Below are 22,481 nucleotides of genomic sequence, written 5' to 3'. Positions count from 1 at the left end.
GAATGAATTATGTAAAGCCTACAGAGACATCTAAGAAAACTCGGTAATTCTCAACAAAGAGATACAAGGGGGCGGGGTTCCAGAACTTTCCGGCCAGGCGGTCACTAGAAGATCAGAGCGGTGCGTCACAGCAGCCTTTAGCCGAGCCTCCCCCCGTTTTCCGGGGAGGGGGCGGGGCGGGCTCCCCGTCCGCCGAGGCCAGCGCAGCCGCAGTGCAGCTCGTGAGCGCCGCGGCCCGGAGGTGCCGGCCGGAGGGTCGCGCAGTGGGAGGTGCAGAGAGACGCAGGCGCAGAGAGACGCAGGCGCAGCCGTCCGTTCCGAGGCTACTCGCTTTACGACACCGCAGAGATACTGACGTTATTTCCGTCCGTAGGTCGCTAGTGCTTCCGGGTTGCGGTCATTTTGTGCCCGTATCGGGGTAATTTCTGGGCTGCGGAGTCGCTGTCCGCCCCTCACCACTACCTCTGGTGTGGTGTCCCTCGCCTCCCGATTTCCCCGCGCTTTTCCCCCTTCCTGACTCCTCTTAGGTTCCCTCGGGGCCTTCTGCCCCGGATCGCCCGGGTTCGCCGCGCCATCGCCTGTCGCTGTCGTCCGAGGTGGGTGAGCTGAGGCTGAGAGCCCGGTTCCGGCCCCCCCCCCCCCCAACTCAGCGCCTTAGCGCTTCCAGCTGCTACCTTGCACCTTCCGCCATTTTCCCGCCTGCGAGGCTGGACCGATCGCGCTTTGGGTCTCGGGCTCCTGAGTTTCGGTGACCGGGGGAAGAGAGGGAGTGTTTCTGGGGTGTGTGGATGGGACACATTCTTGGTGACGGGTGCGTTTGGGGGAGTTGCAGCTGGATATGCAGATACAGTAGATGGGGGATGGAGTGCGGGAATCGACGGTGGCTGGACGACGTGGGTTCAATTCAGTTTTTTTCTTTGGGATTTAAGAGATTAAAATGACACTGTCCAAAGGGGCCGTGTCGGCCTTGATAGTCTCTTTCTAGGGTTTCTACCTAGGATGCTGTTTGGGAAATAAGAGGGTTTCGTTTCTTCTTTCACGGCTGTCTTAGGATTTAAGTAGTTCAGTTAAGTGTGCTCCATCATCCATGAATTCATCTCACCCTTTTGTTCCTTTTTCTTAGCTAAGGAATTGGCATGTCGTAGGCCCTCAATGATGGCTTAATAAATACGTAAATTATGGAAGGGCCCAAATTGCTATCCTCTTCATGTAGGCCATTAACCGTTTATATGTAAATTATTTGGAAATAATCATGAGTCTATGGGAATAGTCTGTAACATACACAATAATCTGTTGGTCTCTTAAATCATGAGGCATGGGTTAAAAACAATAATAAAGGTGTATGTTCTTGAAATGCTGTGCATTTTTTGCGTTTCCTGTTTCTGTAAGTGTTCATTTGGGGAGGGAGGAAAGTTTGGAGGATACATAATTTGCTGCTAGCTTTATACCACTGGGAAAAGGACATGAGGTCTTTGTTATTCCATTTTTGGAGAGTGTTGTTTTGAGGGAGAGGTGTGTTTCCTGATGATGATTTTTTTTTTTTAATGGAATGACTTTGAGATTTTTCCTCCTTTATTTGGGGGAATTAACCTAATTGTTGGGCATATATTTTTGAAAGGATCCAAACATAGGATAATGTGAAATAAAGCAGCAATAGGAGGAAAACTCTTGTTTTATTGATGTCCTTTTAATATCTTAACGTTAGAATCAGTTGATAAATGCTATACTTACAAAGCATCATTTGTTTTTCCAGTTAAGGGACCTAAGATGACTAGTCATTTCCAAATTAGTTAATAGGTCTGTGACTTTTTTATTTAGGTAACTTTATTACGTATGTCAAGTATTTCAGACATAGAGTTTAGTAAATACTAGTTGATTGATTGCCACGTAGACTAGTAATTTTGCTATACTATATCCTGACTACAACCTATTTCATAATTATTTCTGATACTAAATATAAATGTTTTTGATGCAGGAAAGATGAATGGAAGGGCTGATTTTCGAGAGCGGAATGCAGAAGAAGTTCCAAGACCAATTCCTCGTAACTATCAATTACGTATTTATAATTAGAAGCACGTGCTCTGTAGAGAAATTTTTACTGTCATGAGGAACAGTATAGCAGCTGGGCTGGCTTCATGGGTGTATGACCTGTGCAGTAACATAGGGACCCACACTTCGTTAATGATCTGTTGCCATCTTGATATTCTTAATAATTTGAACAAGGGTTCCCAAATATTCATTTTGCACTGGACATAGCACATTATGTAGTCAGTTCTAAGTAGCAGATAGTAACATTAACTTCTGTTTGAAGTCAAAGTTTGTTAAAAGTTTTCAAGCCAGTTGTTTCATTAGTTCATTTAAAAAAAGGGTATGTTTTGTTAATGTATAAAATAAGGTAATTTTTTAGACTTAGTTGTTCCATAAGTGTTTTAATGTTTGTCGATTTTCCTTGGTAAAAAGACATAGGGGCTGATTACATTCCAACAGAGGAAGAAAGAAGGGTCTTCGCAGAATGCAATGATGAAAGCTTCTGGTTCAGATGTAAGTTACATTTTCTAATCAACAAAATTTGACCTTTAGTACCTGATATTTTAATGACTTCGTATAGAAAAATTGGCACACTTTTGGCATAGTATGTTTATTACTAAAAGAGGTTGATTAAGGAAATAGAATTGTACACATTTTAAAGTAATATATTTCTAGAACTTTTTCGAGACTGAAGTATTTTTGTTGGTAATAGTAGTAGCATTTACTGAGTGTATATGGATTATATATTTTAAAAAACCTAATAAGGTTGATAACTATTACTTTACAGATGAAGAAATTGAGGTTTAGAGATGTGAAATGAGTTATCTAATGTTACACAGCTGTTAAGTCGTGATGTCTTGACTTGAAGCCAGGTCTGTCTGAAACAGAAGCTCATGATTTTAACTCAACTTTTAATCATTACATGATAAAAACTGATTAGAACCACTTATCATACTGAAATGCTATTACACTACCAGCTTTTGATTTCTGACTAGAGACCTTATACATGAAGATTTTATTGTTTTAAGTACAGAAACTATTGAAAGAAACATAAAACATTATCTTACTTTTGAACAGAACCCTTGGTGTTCCTTCACTTGGTCATTGCAGTCCTTTCAGATAAGGTAATTCTAACAAAAAAGCAGGATGGAGTTTTTAAAGGATGGGGTGACTTAGGTAATTAAAGAGGATGCACATTTTCATCAGTCAGCCTGGTATTTATGCTTTCAACATATAATGATAAGGAGACAGACTAATAGTCATGCATTAGAAAATTTTTTACTTTCCATTTGTTTCTTCAAATTAAGGATATTCTATGTATTTGTGATGTTTACATGTATTTACTAAGAATAATGGAATCCATATTTCTATGGAGAGTTTTGTGTCTATTGATTTACAAAGGTTGTGATGAAAGTAGGAATGTGTGGAAAAAGTACTTACTAAGGTAATTTTAACACGTTTTTAAGTTTGTTAAATGCTATCTTCATCTTGGTTTAAAATTAGACTTGTTGATCTAGGGGCCATTTTTTTCCTTAAGGTGACTTTATTTCTACTCTGATCTTTCTGTTAATCTTAAAGCATAATTATGAAGGCATCTTATTTGCAGTTATTTATAATTGTGACCTTGTGCACTAACAACACCATTTGTATCTGTGCCAAACATACAGCTAATGAAAGAATGTGCCCTAGAGGGGTCAGTTTAGTGTGTTTTATATGTTACAGTTCTCAATCTCTGGAATTACTGAAAAGGTGTATGAATTCATAGTTGTTTCATCATTTATGGATCTTTGTGAATGATATTTTATACATGTGTACTCCTGGTTTTCAAGTGAGTATAATGAGAGATAAGAGCATAGGCCTGACTGTCTGAATTCAAATCCCAGCTCCACAGGTATTGCGAGATTTCAGGCAAGATCCTGATGTCTGTTTGCCTCGGTTTCCTTATCTGTAAAATGGGGATAATCATCTGATTTAATTCTTATGGGGATTCATTCAATTTAATTTATTATATAAATGTTAAGCTACCTTTTATTAAATGGCTGTTGGTGCTATTGTGATTAATTAAATAACAATTTCAATTGAAAACAATTGTAATTTAGAATAGCACTGTGCTATTGTAAGTGAAGAAGAGTTAAAAGATTTTTAGGGGTCCTTGTATTGGATATGGTTGGGACCATGGTCATAATACAAAATAGCTTTTGGACAGCAGTGTCAGCAGTTTGCCTAAAACATTATTTAACAGTCTCTGAAATGGTACTCATGGTATAGTGGGAAAGGCCACTGACATGAGAGTCAAGAGACTTGGGTTCTGATCTAAGCTCTTCCACAAACTAACCATCGCTATTGCTTTGGGCAAATGACTTGTCCTTTCTGGATATCAATTTACTCTGATTAGGATGAAGACTAGACACTAAGCTCTGAAGTCCCTTTCAATTTTACCATTCCCATTTCCTATGGCGGAATACATGAGTTGGAAAGAGACCTTACTTCTAACCTGTTAATCTTTATAGCATGAGAAGAAGAGATTTATGAGAAGACATAGTGATGAATATCTATCATAACTATTAGGTTGGTGCAAAAGTAATTGCGGTTTTTGCAATTATTTTTAACCTTTTAAACCGCAGTTACTGTGTTTCCCCGAAAATAAGACCTAGCCGGACAATCAGCTCTAACGCATCTTTTGGAGCAAAAATTAATGTAAGACCTGGTCTTACTTTACTGTTAATATAAGACTGGGTCTTGTATGATGTAATATAAGACTGGGTATAACATAGCATAACATAACACACCAGGTCTTATACAAAACCGGGTCTAATATTAATTTTTGCTCCAAAAGACGTATTAGAGCTGATTGTCCGGCTAGCTCTTATTTTTGGGGAAACACGGTACTTTTGCACCAACCTAATAGTACTACAATCTTCGTAACCAGACAGTTATTCTTTGCATTGTACCATCTTCGTCTAAGAAGAAAGTAAAATAGGGAAAGCATTATCCATTGGAGAGATGGCCAACTAACTTATCGCTAACTCATCGTTTCATCCTTATATGTTTCTTCATGTTGCAATCCTTGAACCAAGTTGAAGGAGAAAAATGGTTGCAAATTTTACTGATGCTGTAATCAAAAGGGAATTGTCCTTTGAAAAACCTTGGATAATAATACATGAAGGCACTCTAACCAACCAACAATACAGAAACTATTTTTCCAGATAGGTAAAATTTGTTAGTAAGTAGTAGAGTGAGGATTCAAACCTTAGGGTTTCTGCAAATTGGTTCTGATGGCAAAACTAATGCCCTATTCCAAAGTTACGGATTTAAATCATGAAATCTAATGTCTTAATTACCTTTGTTCTTAAATTGCCCATATATAGTCTAGACCAGGGTTGAGCAAACTACAGCCTAAGGGCTGAATTTGGTTTTCACATTTTCAAATGGTTTTAAATGGAAACAAAAGAATATATTTTGTTATATGTTAAAATTACTGATAAACAGTTCCCTATGCTGATTGATATAAAACTTTCCCTGAGTGATAAGTGGCTCACTGTGCCTAAGCTGCCTAAATTTTTAATTTTGCAGCCATAAATAAAATTTTATTGGAATGCAGTTATGTTCATTTGTTTATGTATTGTCTCAGTACTTTTGCTTTAAAATGGTATTTGGATAGTTGGAACACAGACTATATGACCCATGAAAACTTGAAATATTTACCTTCTTGCTCTTTATAGAACATTTCCCAACCTCTGGTCTGGAACTGCACTATCCAATGTGGCAGCCACATGTAACTATTTAAATTTAAAACAATTTACAGCGGAAAGGATACCAAGCAAAATGAGTGAAGTGAAAAGGATCTGGGGTGAAGTCCAGAGGAGACTAGGCAAAAGCTCCCAAGAGCCATCTTCCAGGGGAGGGCGGGAGGAGGAGACACACGATGTGCTAAATGTCTCCAGCTGCTAGTTAGTTGTAATAACACCTGTAAGGTGTTACCTAGGAAGGGATCTCATTAGAGACTCAGTACCTGAAATTTTTATTGGGGGCTGGTTATATAGGTATCCTCAGCCTACCAGGTCCCAAAATTCCAGAATCAGAAGGAAAGCAGGTGTTCAGCATAAACTATTTGTACAAGCCATTTAGGGACAGTGAGCGACTATTCGGATAAAGTTTTATATCAGTTTTGGGAACTGTTTCCTAGTCAAGTTTCCAGACATCAGCCAATAACTTTAGCAAGCAGGTCTTCTTGAATTGTATTGTTTAGTATTTTGTAATGTTTTCTTAAATTTAAAATGCTTCTTTTGTATTTCCAGTGACTACACAGTACAGCTTTTAAAAATGGGAAAAATCTCTTTTAAAGATCTTAATTGTGCGACATATTTCCTGGATGGTTTTACTGGTATACATTTTTCTGTCCTAATGAACTCAGACAAAATCTTTTGTTGATGTTGACAAGTTCTTTTTTTCTCCTGTAGCTGTGCCTTTGGCTGCAACAAGTATGTTGATCACTCAAGGATTAATTAGTAAAGGTAAATACTTAAAATTTGAATTTATTTAGCATTTTGGATGTTATGTTTTTATGTTATTTTCCTGAGTTTTAGATAAAGTAAATATGATAATGTATCATTATGCTAATGTATCATATTAAACATCATTGATAAATTTCTACAACATCAGAAGACTTATGTCTTCATGGACTGTCTCATATATCTTGATTTGAGAATTTGATGTCCTCGTGCCCTGTAGCAACACTAAGAGTCTATAAGAGCAAGAAAGTAAAAGCCTGTGGATGGTTTACTGGGGGGTAGAGAGACACACCAGGCCTAGGGAGGCCATCCACGTCACTGTTACCTAGCAGCAGGTTTGAAATGCACATTCCTGGGCCCATCCCACAGTCTCACTGGGCCCAGGAATTCTTTAAACAAACTCCTGGTAATTCTTATGCACTGGTTTAAAGATGAATAACTCCCTAAATTAGCTTTATCTTACAATAATGGGGGGAGGGGGCATTTTCTTGTCTCAAATTCTGTTGGTTTAAATAGTACAGTATATTCCATGTGTGGAATTGAGTTTAGAATAAGTATTAAATGTATCTTAAAATTATCTCTGCATCTTAAAATTAAATACACATTGCATTTATTCTGTGAACTATTTCCTTGGAATGAGAAGATGTCCTAGGATGTCCTCCACATATCCTAAAACCCTGTTCTCTTAGCTAGCTCCTAAAACGTGACTGTGATAGGAAAGTTTAGCCTTTTCACATTAGCAGTATGTAGTACTTAGATAGTATTGACACAACTAGTTGAGAAGGTAGTTTAGGAGGGCAATGGGAGGATTTAGGGAGTTCAAATTTTGTTTAAAGTACTCCCAAGAACTTCATTACAAAGTGCTACCATGATAGGAATCTTAAAAATGGAAACAAGATACTTGTTCACTTAAGTGTGCTTTAGGACTAAGTTGTTTGATGTACTAAGATTGTTTCTATAGTGTGAAACAACATTTTTATCACATTACTTTTAAGGAAAAACTGTGGCACAGGGAGTTATGAATGGACAAATTATAGTGTCTTATTGTACTGCCCAGTTTATCTATCTTAATCCTGTCATTTAATAACGATTGGAGCTAGGCATGAGGGGATTTTACAAAACAAATTTAAGAGCTGCTGGTAGTTCATCTGAACAAACAATGTGAACACAGTGTGAAGCAAATCGAGAATATAATTAAATATTTAATAAGCTACTAAATTGTGTAGTGGAGACGTCAAGAGCTATAGGTCTTCAAAGAAGAAATGTTTCTGCAGAGCTGCTATGATCAAGGAAAGTTTTTTGAAAGAAGTGGATTTTGAAGATAGGCAGGATTTGGGTGAGAAGGAAGAGTATCAAAAGGAAGGAGGGACCTGGTTATCAAAATAATAAGCAGGATTATTGGGAGGGACAGTCAGGAGATTGACATGGCTAGACTGGCAGAATCATACAGGGAAGAGTGAAAAGTCCATTGACTAGCTCAGGTAGAACCAGGAGAAATGGTTATTTTGATTAGGTTACAGAGAAAGTAAACTTGAAGCTTAGGGGCTTAGGTAGAACAGGAGACTTAGAGGGCCTGAAGTTAGAAGCAGTTACAGTGGGAGAATGAGATTGTACATACTCCTTTAGACAGACCTTGTGTCTTCAACAATGAAAACCACTGCTGGTTTTGTTTTTGTTTGTTTGTTTGTTTTGGGTCTTTTTTTTTTTTTTTTTTGCCTAGCTTGGGAACACCTTGCTCCTACACATAACTGAATCACAGAGGAATTCCCTTTTTTAAGTTATAGTTATATCCTTGTAGAACTATTATCATATATATAAGGTGAAGCCTCCTAAAAATACTAGGATCTATTACTGAGGAGGCAAATTATTCTTGTAGCCAGAATCCTCCTGAATTTGTGGGCACCATTTGGTGATTATTTTACTTGTCAGCAATGGCAATTTATGCCTGTATGATTTCATTTACAAAAGTCATACCATGAGCAACAACATTGTTCCAACATCTTCTGTTATTGTCCATGACTGAACCTGGAACCTTACAGTGGAATTTAGTGTCCTATTTTTTAGAGAACATAAAATTGTTGAAAATGATTTAACCTAATTCATAGAATGACATTATTTTCTATTGAGCATGTCACATGTCATCTTTTTAACTTTGTCAGAGTTGCTTTTTATTGGGATTTTGATACTTTCAAATAAAAAGTACGAAAAATAGCATTGGATGATATATAACTCATGTAACTATCTCCCAGAATTAAGGTCTTTTGCTGAAATTTTATTCGGGTCTTAAGTTTTGCGTGGAGTATTCAAATAAAGTATCTCAAAAAAAGGGGGAGGGGGAGAGACTGTAGAAAAAGCAATTCAGAATCCACCAAGACATTTGCATTTAATCAAAAAGCTTAAAATTTTGTATATGCTTTCATCCACAGTATGTCATATTCAGCATAGTCTTAGTTGTTCTTTCTCTACTTGTTCCTTTTTTATCAAAACATTTAAATGTGCTCAGGTCTGTTCTAACTTGAGAATATAAAACAAAAAAATCTTCCCTTATATCCCTTTCCAGCTGCTTCCAGCTGTCCTGCATCTGAAGCCACACTTCAAGAATGAGCACTTCACTTTGTACTACTTTAACCCATTGCAGTCTGTGTCACAGATTATGGATGTATTCTAACATTTACCAAAACTTTTTAAAAGGTTATCAACAGAACCTCCTGTTTCTTAAATTCAGTGGACAAATTTGTTCTTGACTGTTACACAACTTTAACCAGTCCTCCTTGAAACATTCTCTTGCCTTGACTTCTATGATAGCACATACTTCTAATTTTTGTCCTACCTCAAGCAACTCCCCCCTTTTTTCATATTTTTTGAGTGATTTGTACTGTACAGTTTTTGGAAATAGCATTATAAGACATAAATTCATGACCTCTTGGTGCTTACATTCTAGTGTGGGTTTTCTTCTTCCATTTGTGTTTTTCTTCAGTTCTGCTCTTTCAGTTTTCAATCCATATACTATTTCCTAGCAATACTCTGGGCTTCAGAAACTATTTGTTGCTCTAAATCCCCAGGATTATCTCTAGCTTAGATATCTGCTTCGGAACCATGTTCTGTACATTTATACGTGGGTCGCTCTCCTATAGGCTCTTCAAACTGAACTTGTTTCATCCCAAACTGAATTCATTTCCCCCAAAACCAAATTCTCTTGTTTTCCCCATATCTGAATGACATCACTATCCGTCCATGAAACTGAGGTGTTATCCTTCACTCTGTCCCTTACCTGCCTGTCCAATAAATGCCCATGTTAGTCCAGCTCCTAAATATTCTTTGTATATTGTACCTTTTTCTGCCTGGCCGCTATAGAGCAACCATCTGTTGCTAGTAGGATTGCCTTAGCCCTCAGCAAGTCCCGTTGCCTCCATTCTTGCTACTTCCTCTTAGAAAATGGGCTATCTCTGTCATCTGTCAGAGCATAGTACACGTCGATATTCAAATATTAGAGTGAATGGATAGCAACCAACACTATTCTTTTTGTCTTCACCTCTCTAGATTGGAAACTATAAGGGTAAAGAGAGTATCTTATTTACCATTATATCTCTACTTCTACAGTGTTTCCCCGAAAGTAAGACCTAGCTGGACCCATCAGTTCTAATGCGTCTTTTGGAGCAATAATTAACATAAGATCCGGCCTTATATTATACCAGGTCTTACGTTAATTTTTACTCCGAAAGACGCATTAGAACTGATGGTCCAGCTAGGTCTTATTTTCGGGGAAACATGGTAGTATGCAGTGCCTGTATGGTGTAAGTGGTCTATAACTGTTTGGTGACAGAATGAAGGAAAATCTTTTATATAAATGTAGATATTATCATCCTCCATTTCTCATCTGGTTTGTGTAAATGAAGGAACTGAGGCTAACAGCATTAAAGAATTCTAGTTTTATACTTTGTATACATTAAATCAGGCAACTATTTATTCTTATACATTCTTTCAATATTTGTGAAATTCACCCAGTGGTATGCTGGAACTGGCTTGTACTAGCTTCAGAGAGCTGATTTTTAAATTTTCAAGAAGTTGGCAAGCTGGTTTTTAAACCATTTGGTAGCTTGAAATTGGTCGTGGTCCATGTATTTGCTCCTCAGAAATCAACCAACATTACAAATCAGGGCTTTTTATTTGGAGAGCCGGTTTACCAGCACATCACTAGATTCATCCATGTTGTTGCATGTAGTTGCAGGTTACCTACTCGCATTGCCATCTAGTTTTCCGCTGTGTGACTACCACAGCAGTGTTTATCCATCCTCTTGTACATAGGCAATTGAGTATCCAGTTTTGACTATTACAAATAGTTCTGCCAAAAATACAGTGTCTATTGGTAGACATTTTGCTGGGTCATAGATTATGTATACGTTCAGCTTTTGTAGATACTACCAAACTGGACCAATTTACACTCCCACTGCCAGTTTATTAGAATTCTATTTGTATCACATCACCAACATTTGGTGTTTTCATTGTCTTCGTACTTTAGCCTAAGTACGAGTGACAGGGATACTGATTGCATTGTAGTTTTAATTTTCATCTGATGTCTAAGTATGTTAAGGGCCATTTCTTTTGTCTATATCCCTTTTGAACATACCCTGCTTTATGAAGTATCTGTTTAAGTCTGTTGTCCATTTTTCCACTGAATTGTCTTTTTCCTATTGGTTTTGTGAGAGTTCTCTATGTATTCTGGAAATGGGTCTTTTGTCATACACACACATTAATTATTTTTTCCTTTGATTAACTGTAGTTCTTAATGTAATAGAGTCCAATTTATCAGATCTCTCCTTATGATGAGTGCTTTTTGTGGTCTGTTTAAGATCTTTGTCTATTACAAGATCATGAAGAATCTCATGCTTCTATAAGCTTTATTTTATCTTTAATACTTAAATTTTGAAGTCATCTGGAATTGTTTTGGAATATTGTATGAGGTAGGATCAAGCTGCATTTTTCCCCCTTGTGGATATGTGGTTGACCCAGAATTACATTTTGAAAGAACTCTTTGTTCACTGCAGTGCAGTGCTGCTTTTGTCATAAATCAAGTGATGGCATATATGGGTCTGTTTCTGGACTCTCTTTTGGTTTGGTCAGTTTATCTATTCTTATAACAGACTGTCTTAATTACTGTAGTCATAGATCTTGATATTTGTTGGTAGTTCTCCAATTTTGTTGTTCTTCAGTATTGCCTTGCTTATTCTTGTCCCTTTGTGTTTCCACATGATTTTTAGAATAAACTTTCCAATTTTGGGGAAAACTGTTCTTTGATTTTAATTAGGATTGCGTTGAATTTATAGATGAATTTCTGACACATTGCCATCTTTATGCTATTTAGTCTTTCGGTTTGTGAACATGGTATATTTCTCCATTTTAGTTTTCACTTCTCTCAGTAAGTTTTGTAGTTTTCAATGTAGAGATCTTTGATATTTTTCATTAGATTACTCCTGAGTCTTTGATTTTTTTTCCTTTTTTTGGTGCTGTAATTGTATCTTCCAGAAAATGGGGTGTTTTTTGTTTGTTCCGGATATAAAGAAATTTTTTGTTTGGTATATTGGCCTTGTATGTATCAAGTGATCTTGCTAAAATCACCTACTCTAATAAATTGTGGAGTTTTTGATTTCCTTCATGTTTCTGTTAATATTGAATTTACTTGGTTCTCTCTTTAAATGGCTTAGATCTCTCTAGGGTTATGGAAAGAGCTAATGTTGTTAGGTAGTATTTCAAGAGAGCCTATACTGATTTTTCCTTATTTCTTGTGGGTTGCACAAAGCTGCTGAGACATAGATATGTCTTTATATTGCATTGCTAAATATACCACTTTTGTCTCACACTAGAAGAGATCATGTAGTAACTAGCAGAAATAGTTCCTTTGCATTTTTTACCATAATTTCTGTGTCATTTTCTTATATACTCTTAGCATAAACTTGGCATAAGCCTGTTTTATCTTAATAAAAGATGTAACATCTTAATTATGTGAATGTGTCTTCCTTGAACAGTATTAACTCAGAAATATTTAACTGTTTTTATCTTTAGGAATTCTTTCAAGTCATCCCAAATATGGTTCCATCCCTAAACTCATATGTAAGTATGAATACTAGTTTCCTTAGATTTTTTCTAAGTAAAATAGTGTTTTTATCAAATATTTTGTTTTACTCATAGCAGTTACTTATTTGCTTTAATAAATCAGTTTAAGCTTTTCATTAAATGGACTAGTAGAACTTTTTATTGTTCACATTAAAAATCATGAGTTCAAAGAGGAATTTTTTTCTTTTTATAATAGAGTATTTTAAATTGTTTAGTAAAGATAGAGTATTTGAAAATCCTCTAGATCTGTCTATGAGGAAAGAATTCAGAGATTCTGATTAATCAAAACAGTGTATTTTAAAATTAAGCCTAATTTTAAAAAGAAATCTTTTTAATTTACATTAAAAATGTAAATAAGAATAACTTACATTTATGTGCAAAACCTATTTACATTTTGTGATATGGTAATAGAAAAGAAGCTAAATTGCTCTAAAAAATACCTGAGGTTTTTAATGATAAATACCAGCTTAGGCTCTCTTTTGTATTGGAAACAGACATTTGATGCAACAATAGCCAGATTTAGGTAACATTTCATGATTCATTATTGTAAGAGATATATTGCACCTGATTTTAAAAATAATCTTAAGAAATTATCTGGGCAAATGGTATGAGCCCTATTTTACAGGAAAAGAAATGGCCTAAATCCCTGTGACTAGACCAGAGCTCTGATGTTTTGATTTCTTATTCCATTGTACCATATCTTTCCTATCTATATTAATAAAGTAATTAGTAAAATAGAATTTATTTATTTTACAGCAACTTTATTTTGGGTTGTTTGATTTTGTGAAAGTGAATTATATCCACTGAATCTTTCTGTGAACTCTGAATCTGATTTAATGTGGTGCTTTTACATTATTTCAGGAAATATTAGTCTTTCCACACTGAAGACGTAATTAGAATCACATTTTTTTTTAAATGTTCGTTTAGAAAAGATTCTTGTCTAAAAAGGCACACACATTGAGTCACACTCTGTTTGTTTTTGCAAATAAGTTGCTTGTATCATGGGATACTTTGCTGGAAAGCTTTCTTATGTGAAAACTTGCCAAGAGAAATTCAAGAATCTTGAAAATTCCCCTCTTGGAGAAGCTTTACGATCGGGACAGGCACGACGATCTTCACCACCTGGGTATGCCAGATTCTGATCTTTATTCTGTTTTTTATTTTAGCTAAAAAATTGTAACTGGATATTGCCATAATTCAGGCCATGAAACATTGCCTAACTGAAGGACCATTGGAAACTTGCCACTTTGTTGCAAGCTAAAGCTAATTTTGTTTTAAAAAGTAGGAGTGAGATTTGACTACCTTTGTTTTAAATACAGAGTTGCATCCCTTTGGGAGTGCATATTCCAGAATAAAGAATTTTAATTTGGCAAACACCTTTGGTTACCTATATTTTGGGCTTTTCTTTTGAATTCCCAAATATTTATCAATCCCAGCTCAACAAATTTCAACTGTTTTAATCTGTCTTTTGTTAAAAATAGTAGAGAAATTGTATAAGTATAGATAAATGAACTTGGATAGGTAGATGGATAAATAATAAGGAAATTAAGTAGATTTGACAGGTAAATTGTCATAACATAAATGGCAAGCAGTGTAAACCCCAGGAGGGCTAGACTTACATCTGCTTTAGCACAATAGAGTTTATATGGACTGCTAATTTTTTTGTGGCAGAAAGAAACAGACTTTTTTTTACTATTTAAATAATTATGTTAAAATTACATGATTTCTTTAGAAAATAAGATAACTAGTTTTCATACCTTTCATACCTTTAAATAAGTATAGGCAATAACTCATGTTTCTTATACAATATGATTTTCTTTTATAGGCACTATTCTCAAAAGTCAAAATACGATTCAAACATGAGTGATCGTTCATCTTTTGTGACATCCCCAGCAGCAGACAACGTGGAAAAAGAGGCGTTACCTCGTTATGAGCCAATTCCATTCAGTGCTGCTATGAATGAATCTACTCCTACTGGTATTACTGATCATATTGCCCAAGGTAGAAACTTCTCTTGAAATGAATGTCAGCATTTTATGGTCCAACGTATGTATAAACTTTATTTGATGACCTTTTCTGATGGCTATCACCTCTATGTTCCACCATCAGCCTAAACTCAGCATGTTTGTTCATTTGTTTCTTCATTCATTCAACGTTTTTTGAGGCCCTGTAGGTGTCGGGCATTCTGCTAGGTGTGGAAGAAGTGAAGATGAATAAGAGCTGGTCCTTGTCGCTGAGAAACTCTCTCAGTCTGTTAAAAGATACAGAAATTAAGGATAAATTACTAGTACATCCCATTAGTTGAAAATACTAACCAAGTTTAGTGGAATGGTAAAGAAATGCTAATTTGTGCCTCGTGGAAGCTTTAAGAAGGTTATGTTTGTTAGACTGGTCTTAAAGGCTTTCAGCTTCTTTGTAATGTGAGAAAAATCATAATTACCTGCCTTACAGAACTGTTGTCTAGTAAGAAAATCCGTGTGAAAATGCTTTATGAAGTTTGTATAAATACTAGCTTTGAAGATCACATAATGTAAGTGAAGAACATTAACTTTGGATTAAGGCCCGAATTTGAATCATGGTTGACATTTACTAGCTATGTGACTTTCGACAAGTAACTTGTGATCCCTTTAGTTTCTTGATCTCTCGAATGGAGATGAGAATACCTTTTTTAAAGAACTTTTGAGATGAGATGACATAGTCAGAGATAACGCCTGGCAAATAATAGGCTCTCAATAAACGTTAGTTTCCTTCTGTTCTTCTATAGTGTAGTTCGCAGTGAAAAGTGAGGAATTACAAACAGAAAGTGCAGGTTGCAATTCCTTATCTCAAATCCAAAAAGCTTTGAAAACCAAAGTTTTTTTAATAATTGGACAGGTGATAAAGTCTGACCTGAACTCACTTCAAACCCTGACCTAAACTTGACATGTTTATTTATAATCTTTATCTTAATACGATTTTTCCTAAGGTTTATTGTAGAAATATTAATGTGTTTGCTTATTGAAATTGCTGCTCTAAACTTCTGAATGGATGAATATTAAATGATGTAAGGGCTATATATTGTAATATTTTTCTAAACTCTGAGAAAGTCTGAATTTTTGAAACATTTCTGATTCCAAGGGTTTGGATAAGGGATTGTGGACTTCCATAGAGTATTTTTTGAAAATGCTTGCTTTGAGCCAATTATAATAAGCCAGAAACTATGGAGAGGAAACAAAGTTAAAGGAAAGGAACATTTGGATTTTTCTTTTGTTTAAGATGGGAGAGATTTGACTCTGTCTCTCTCTCTCTCTCTCTCTCTCTCTATATATATATATATATATACATATATATATATATATATATATATATATATATATATATGTATATATATATGTATGATAAGGGGAGGGAAGGCATACAGTGGAAAGGGAGAAGGTGATTATAGATCAGGTAAGGTTCGAGGTGACACAGAGGGGGTTCTAGACAGGTTTGGATATAAAATAGCCACTGGCTATGTATGGCTGTTTAAAATAATTAATATTAAACTGAAAATGTAATTCCTTAGTTGCTTTGACATCATTTCAATTGCTCAGTAGCCACATGTGCTAGTGGCTACTCTGTAGGACTGCAGATGTAGAACATTGTCACATTACAGAAAATTATATTGAACAGCACTGCTTTAGAGCAAAAGTGAGGAGGGTGAATATTAACTTTGCAGAAAAAAAGAGACAGGAGAGAACGGAAGTTACAGATAACTTAGATTCTTAAGTGGTTGAAAGTTATTCGGAGTCTGTTAATTCTCAACTGCTGTTTTTTTTTTTTTTTCCTCTGGATGATCTAAAGACATTCAATTACAGTTGACCCTTGAACAAGGCAGGTTTGAATTGCGCAGGTCCACTTAACACAAACCCTCTTATAAGTGGACCGGCATGGTTCAAATCCATGTTGTTCAAGGGTCAACTGTAGTCAGAAAGGGAAGGAGGTGGGCAGATTATAGAGAGTGGTTAAAGTCGTTATTTTATCTCCCAAGGCAGCTGTACTTGTCTCTCACTGCATCTCTCCATTTTTCCCATCTCTCAAGTTGAAATCCATTCTACTTGTGTTCTAGCTGTGCACCAATTCTTCCCTTGTAATGACTTCCATCCTTCCATGCATTTGCATTAGCATTCCATTTCATGTTATATAATTTCTTTTTCACATAAACAAAAAAGTGCCTTTGGTATCTTCCCAGACTACAGCAAGGCCCATATTTTATTATATGGCCTTCCATCCACTGCTCTGCTTTCTCACCCGCTTCTCTAAGTCAAGATTTTTGCTCTTTGACTGCTCTCCACATGGGCCAGCAGTGGCCTTTTTGTTTAAGTAGAGCTACTTGTCCTCTTCAGTTCTGCTTTCTCTTACCAAAAATTCAAAGTAGAAAGTACTCCTTCATAGTTGTACTCCTTCATAGTTTATTACAGTTAGATTTAAATCAGTGCTGTTTTACATTGTCTTATTCCTTCCAGCTCTGAATAACCTTCCCAAAGGAGTAAATTAAGCTCCTTACACAATGCAGGATATTTTCATTTGGCTTTTGTAAGTGTAAAAACTTCTCCCTAATTTTCTGCCTGATTTGTGTTAATGAAATTTGTCGCAGAATTTTAGAACAATGGAAAAGTATTAGACCTGGAAGGAACTTTAGAGATAGATTATTTAGTTATACTTTCTTGTTTCACAATAGACAAAACCAAAATTTCAAAGAAGCTTAGTAATTTGCCCAAGGACATCCACTAATTGTCAGCATAGTAGAAATGAGAACCTAGGGTTTCTAACTATAGTACACAGTATCTCCTTTAGAATTTTAAAAGTATCATTTGTGGTGAAAGGAAATGAGTCCAATAATTACACATTACTAGTGAAATACAAAGCGCTTTTTAAACCCAATATAAGGTTACAATATTTTTTTTTTTTGTATTTTTCTGGCAAGAAAAATTTATTTTTCAACAATGGTATAATCGAACTAATAAGGAGAAATTAAAATGTTCTCTGTGTCAGAGCAATACACTTTGTATTAAAATAAAAGATAATAGTTGAAAGCATTTAATGTATAGTTATATTGCTTTAAAAATTCTGATTATTTACTGGGACTTTACCTTTGAGTTCCAAAATAGTACCATTTAACAAAAAAATTCTTTTTAATTGTTTTAATTAATATAATTATATTAATTAAAATAATGTGCCCAATTTATATGTCTTAGTATAAAGCTCTTTGAAAAAGACTACTTTTGGAGTGGTGCGTAAGATCGTAAGTTAAGTAGTTGTTTACTGGATGTTATGTTAACATTAATTTCTTTAAAAATTTTTATATGGCCTTTTTTGCTGGTTATACATTTTATAAAGTATGTTCAATATTTGGCCTTGTCACCCAATATTAAGAGTAATCATGTATGTTTATGTGAGTATTTGACTCTTTGATAATATGTATTCATACCTTGACTCTCTTTGGGAGGGAGAAAGAGTAAATGCTGGTTCCCCCGGTGAAATTATAGTTGCCACCTTCTTCTGCCTTAGTATTGTGTTCATTAGACCTGAGTGAAGATGATGCATGCTATGATTAAAGGCTATGCTTTATACTTTTCAGTAGCTATTTTCAAGTATTTTTGTTTAGATAAAAAGATGATAAAATAATTTTTTTTTAAATAGCTGGAGTTGTTTCCATATAGACTCTGGTTATAGGAACGTTTAGCTATGGAAATACTATTAAATAAAATCTATACTATTTCAAGTTTTTTTCAGTTGTCAGTATATTTTTCTTTATATAAACACTGAATAACTTTATAGTATAAAACTCTAACATGTTAATGAGTCTAAATTGTGTTGGTATGTATTATGATATCTGTTCTGTCCATGGTGAGTTTGTAATTCTTTTATGTTAATTTAAAATTTTAGAAATAAAAGTTTAAAGTGTAAGAGGAAGTTGATTTTAGTTTTTAATTACCTTGGGGAAAATGTAGTACTTTTGGAATGGTGGTGGTAATTTGATCCTTTATTTCACTTTATTTTTTATTGTAGGTAAGGAGCATGTATAAAATTTAGTTGCTTTGGATTTATTCAAATCCTTTTATCATTTATTAACTGTTTGTTGTTTTAGGACCTGATCCCAACTTTGAAGAAAGTCCTAAAAGAAAAAATATTACATATGAGGAATTAAGGAATAAGAACAGAGAGTCATATGAAGTAACTTTAGCACATAAGACTGACCACTCAGTCAGGCCTATGCAGGAAAGAGTGCCCAAAAAAGAAGGTATGATAGTTTAGTCTAACCGCTTTACTCTTTAGGAATAGAAACTGCAGCATTAGTTTAAAACATTAATTATACTAACGTGATTGAATTCTACAAGCAATTAACCAAAGTAACATTTTTTTAAAAAGGATAGCTATTTTACAGTTATCACTTTTTCCTTTTTAAGGTGTTCCAAAGGCCATGTTGTGTTGGAAAATAATGAAGTCTAAATAGTAGTGTGACTGAAGATAGTAAGACTAGTTTTTGTAATGTAGTGTAAAAAGTATACTTCCGATGTGACTGTTTTCCCTTATAAAAAGTCACCTTGGAAACTTACCATTTTTTTAATGATACATTTATTTCCTAAAATCAGATCTGGTGACTTTAAGGTTGATAATTGGGCTGTAATGCCACTTAATATGTTTGTGAAATTGAAATAAGAATTATATACTTTACAAAGCAGCTTTTAGGACACTTCCAAAAGAGGAGTTTGGCTTTTATAAAAATAGTACTTTTGCTCTATAATTAATTACAAATTTTAAAATCGCAGTTTCTTTTAAGTCATTTCAAAGTAGTTATACATTAAGTAAATTTTGTGACACAGAAGTTTACCTCTAATGGAAGGGGGCATTTTGAATAGGGGTTTGTAGCTATTTTAATATAGAATTTTAGAGGATGTGTCCTTGATTAAGGTTTTCTATTTACTACTTTAAAAATGGAAGGAATAGGTTCTCGGTACCTCCTTGAGAGTCATATCCCACAAGAATGTAAAAATATATAAAAATTCTTAGTGTTTCTTATTATGATCACTCTTTAGAGCCAGTTTTATTTCTAATTGTTAGCAGTTGCTGCATTTAGAATTTTGTTTTCATAATAATGATGGAGAATATCATATGATTGATGTGAAAAAATCTAGCTTTAAAATGGATTTGTAATCAGTATTACTTGTTAATGTTTGTCATTAAAAAATTAGGGTAAACCTTATGCATTCAGTGGCCGTTACACTGTAATATGTAAAGATTTACTGGTACTTTGTTCTAATTAATTTGAAGATTTAGACTGTAAGCTCCATGAGGGCAGGCAGTAGTATTTTTCTCATTTTTCTCATCTTTTATGTGTTTGCACAGCATAGTACCATACACTTGATAAATCAGAAATGGAGTATTGCTTTGGGTCTTCCATAGGAAAGGTTAAGAAAAGAAAAAGTAGAACTTTGGCATTTGCTAGATTTTGACATTTGTGGTTTTTGACTGTAAGCAGTCTTAAAGTTATGTTATATGACACAATAATATGAAATAATTTCTTTGTGAAAAGAAAGCTGTTTTTTGTGCTTTATATAAAGAAAAAAACACTTACAAATTAGTTTCAATGATTTTCTACAATATTCTATTCTAGAATCCAGACAGAAAATTTGACATTAGTACAATGTAGATTCATTGGGTCAAGAAGTGTCACTTGAAGTTTTCAGCTTTAGTTTGTGTGAATAACATTTACCTAATTAAAAATTAAGACTGAGAAAAATTAAAACTGTCAGCACGTTTTTAGTTAGCTGTCAGGGCGAGGATATCACCACACATCATGTAGCCTCTAGAAAACTATCTTGTACTAATGAGGGAATGAAAGCAAGGAGAAAAGGCAACATACGAAGGAAAAGGGTATATAAGTCTTAGTAAAATAACGAAAATAGTTTTGACTTCACCAATTCCGTGAAAGAGTCCTGGGAAAGGGGTCCTAGTCCATACTCTGATAACTGCTTCTTTACATTGTTAGGACTACTTGGGCCTTCTGAAGGGTTGTAAGTCACAGATGAAGGTTACGTAAAAGAGAGGCCAAAAGGTGAAAGGGAAGTCAGGAGCATGTTTCAAAATATAATTTATATAAAATGCAGGAATATTGGAAACTATTTTCTCTCTGCACTAGTATTACGGCTCATGGGAGACAAGATTGAATTAAACATAACCTAAAGTCCTGACCATTTCTATTACTGTATTTTTGTGAAAAACAAAAATCAGTTTTTTATCACTGTTTTTTTAATTTCCCAGTAATTTTTGTGTGTGTGCTGTAATTCATACCAAACTTACTTAGGTAGTATGGTACAAGTTGTAAAGGCACCCAGCCTTTGGACCTAATCAGATCTGTGTTCAAATTGTAGTTCTACTCATTAGGCTTGTACCTTGGGCAAGTTACTAATCTGTTTCCTCACCCTTAAAATGGGGGTTGTGTTTACTTTATACGGTTGTTAAGAGGATCAACTATTTATGTAAATTTCTTGCTATAGTGCATTAGTATTTGCGTCTAACCTCTAGTTCACTAAAGTCTAGCTAGCTCTTTTTAAATTGACTCATGTCCATTCAAATGAGAGAGAAACAGAACTTTTCATCATCATCATAGCAAACTTAAAATACTGCCTTATCACTTTTGGAATCATCAATTATTTGTGCTTTTTTTCCTAGTCAAAGTAAACAAATATGGAGATACTTGGGATGAGTGAAAAATTGCATCATTGGACCTACAGAAGGAGTTTCAATATCCATCTTCATCTAGGTGGTCATGAATACCTGCATGCTTTGAGCTCAGCAGCAGTCTTCATAAACACATTTAAAAACTTAGTACCTAGATTTTCGTGGTTTGGCTTATTAAAATGATGTTTGAAAAACACAAATTTTAATGTTAATATGTTAATGTATTCACCTTGGGGAACTATATGAATGATGGTATTATACCATGATTGTATACAGTTTGTGCAATTTAAGTTGCAGGGAAAGGATACTCTCCTATAAAACTATTGTGAGATTGTAATGCTGTACATGATACCTGCATGTTGAATTGGGGTGGGTGGGGGAGCAAGCATAATTTTAAGTGTTAAGCTTTACATCAAAAAATTACTTAAAAGCCTTTCTCCAGTGTTTGCTGTATTCTCTTAATGTTTATGGTAAATAAAATATAAAGGAACATGCATCTTCATTGATTTCATGTTCTTATTGTTTGCACTTTTTTAAAGACAATTATAAGTGGTGTTTTGTAGGGATAGGAAATAAAGTCTTCTAATTCTGAATATTTAAAAATGATATGGTAAACGGATTAATCAACATACAGTAAATGGCTCAATGCCTTAAAAAAAGCAGTGGTCATGTTTGAAAACTGCAAATTTCAGGGGAATAAAAATTTGGTATACTTTCTTCACTGTTGACCTAATGTTTGCTCCTGGAAAACGAAATTGTAGTCTCATCTAAATTCTGCTTAACTTGTAGACATTTTTGCCAGAAACGTAGTGTTTCAGTTACCTATTGCTGCAAATTATCCCAAAATTTGGTCGCTTAAAACATTAGTCATTTATTATCCCAGTTTTTCTGTGGATCAGAAATTAAGGATTCAGCTGAGTGATTTGGTCTTTTGGTCTCTTATTTGCAGTCGGGGGCTGGAAGGAGCTGAAATGGAGCTAGAGCAGCGGGCGCCTGGCCAGGGCATCATCCCTCCAGGTAGTTTCAGGGCCTCGCCATGTCGTGTCCATGAGTTAGTGTGGGCTCCTCACAGCAGTGTGCTCACGGCAGTCAGTTTACATGACTAGGGTTCTGGCATGAGTTTCAGCA

At 35.0% G+C, this 22,481-nt stretch overlaps 1 protein-coding gene across 9 annotated transcripts; it reads left to right on the top strand.

Moving 5' to 3' along the window:
• Positions 1 to 382: 382 nt before the first annotated feature.
• Positions 383 to 21,855, top strand: OCIAD1 (OCIA domain containing 1). 9 transcript variants are annotated; one of them, XM_019741026.3, is made up of 9 exons: positions 383 to 596; positions 1,976 to 2,041; positions 2,461 to 2,541; positions 6,489 to 6,542; positions 12,600 to 12,647; positions 13,641 to 13,776; positions 14,476 to 14,651; positions 18,760 to 18,912; positions 21,345 to 21,855. In XM_019741026.3, the coding sequence occupies exons 2-9, from the start codon at positions 1,981 to 1,983 to the stop codon at positions 21,380 to 21,382; spliced, it is 747 nt and encodes a 248-aa protein (XP_019596585.1). In that variant the 5' UTR covers positions 383 to 596; positions 1,976 to 1,980; the 3' UTR covers positions 21,383 to 21,855. The 9 variants fall into 9 exon arrangements, with proteins under 9 accessions (XP_019596585.1, XP_019596589.1, XP_019596588.1 ...); XM_019741028.3 differs by lacking the exon at positions 383 to 596 and adding an exon at positions 668 to 748; XM_019741031.3 differs by lacking the exon at positions 383 to 596 and adding an exon at positions 686 to 811.
• The last annotated feature ends 626 nt before the right edge of the window (positions 21,856 to 22,481 follow it).

Source organism: Rhinolophus sinicus, chromosome 1 (assembly GCF_057876585.1).
Source record: "Rhinolophus sinicus isolate RSI-liver-muscle chromosome 1, RSI-T2T, whole genome shotgun sequence".
Classification (NCBI taxonomy): domain Eukaryota; kingdom Metazoa; phylum Chordata; class Mammalia; order Chiroptera; family Rhinolophidae; genus Rhinolophus; species Rhinolophus sinicus.
This window is presented reverse-complemented; position numbering and strand designations above follow the sequence as displayed.

Excerpts from the sequence above, each read along its gene's own strand:
- OCIAD1 (XM_019741026.3), top strand. The coding sequence starts at position 1,981 with ATGAATGGAAGGGCTGATTTTCGAGAGCGGAATGCAGAAGAAGTTCCA. Across the intron at positions 2,542-6,488 it reads TGAAAGCTTCTGGTTCAGAT|CTGTGCCTTTGGCTGCAACA; the intron begins GTAAGTTACATT and ends TTTCTCCTGTAG. Across the intron at positions 12,648-13,640 it reads TTCCATCCCTAAACTCATAT|TTGCTTGTATCATGGGATAC; the intron begins GTAAGTATGAAT and ends TTTGCAAATAAG.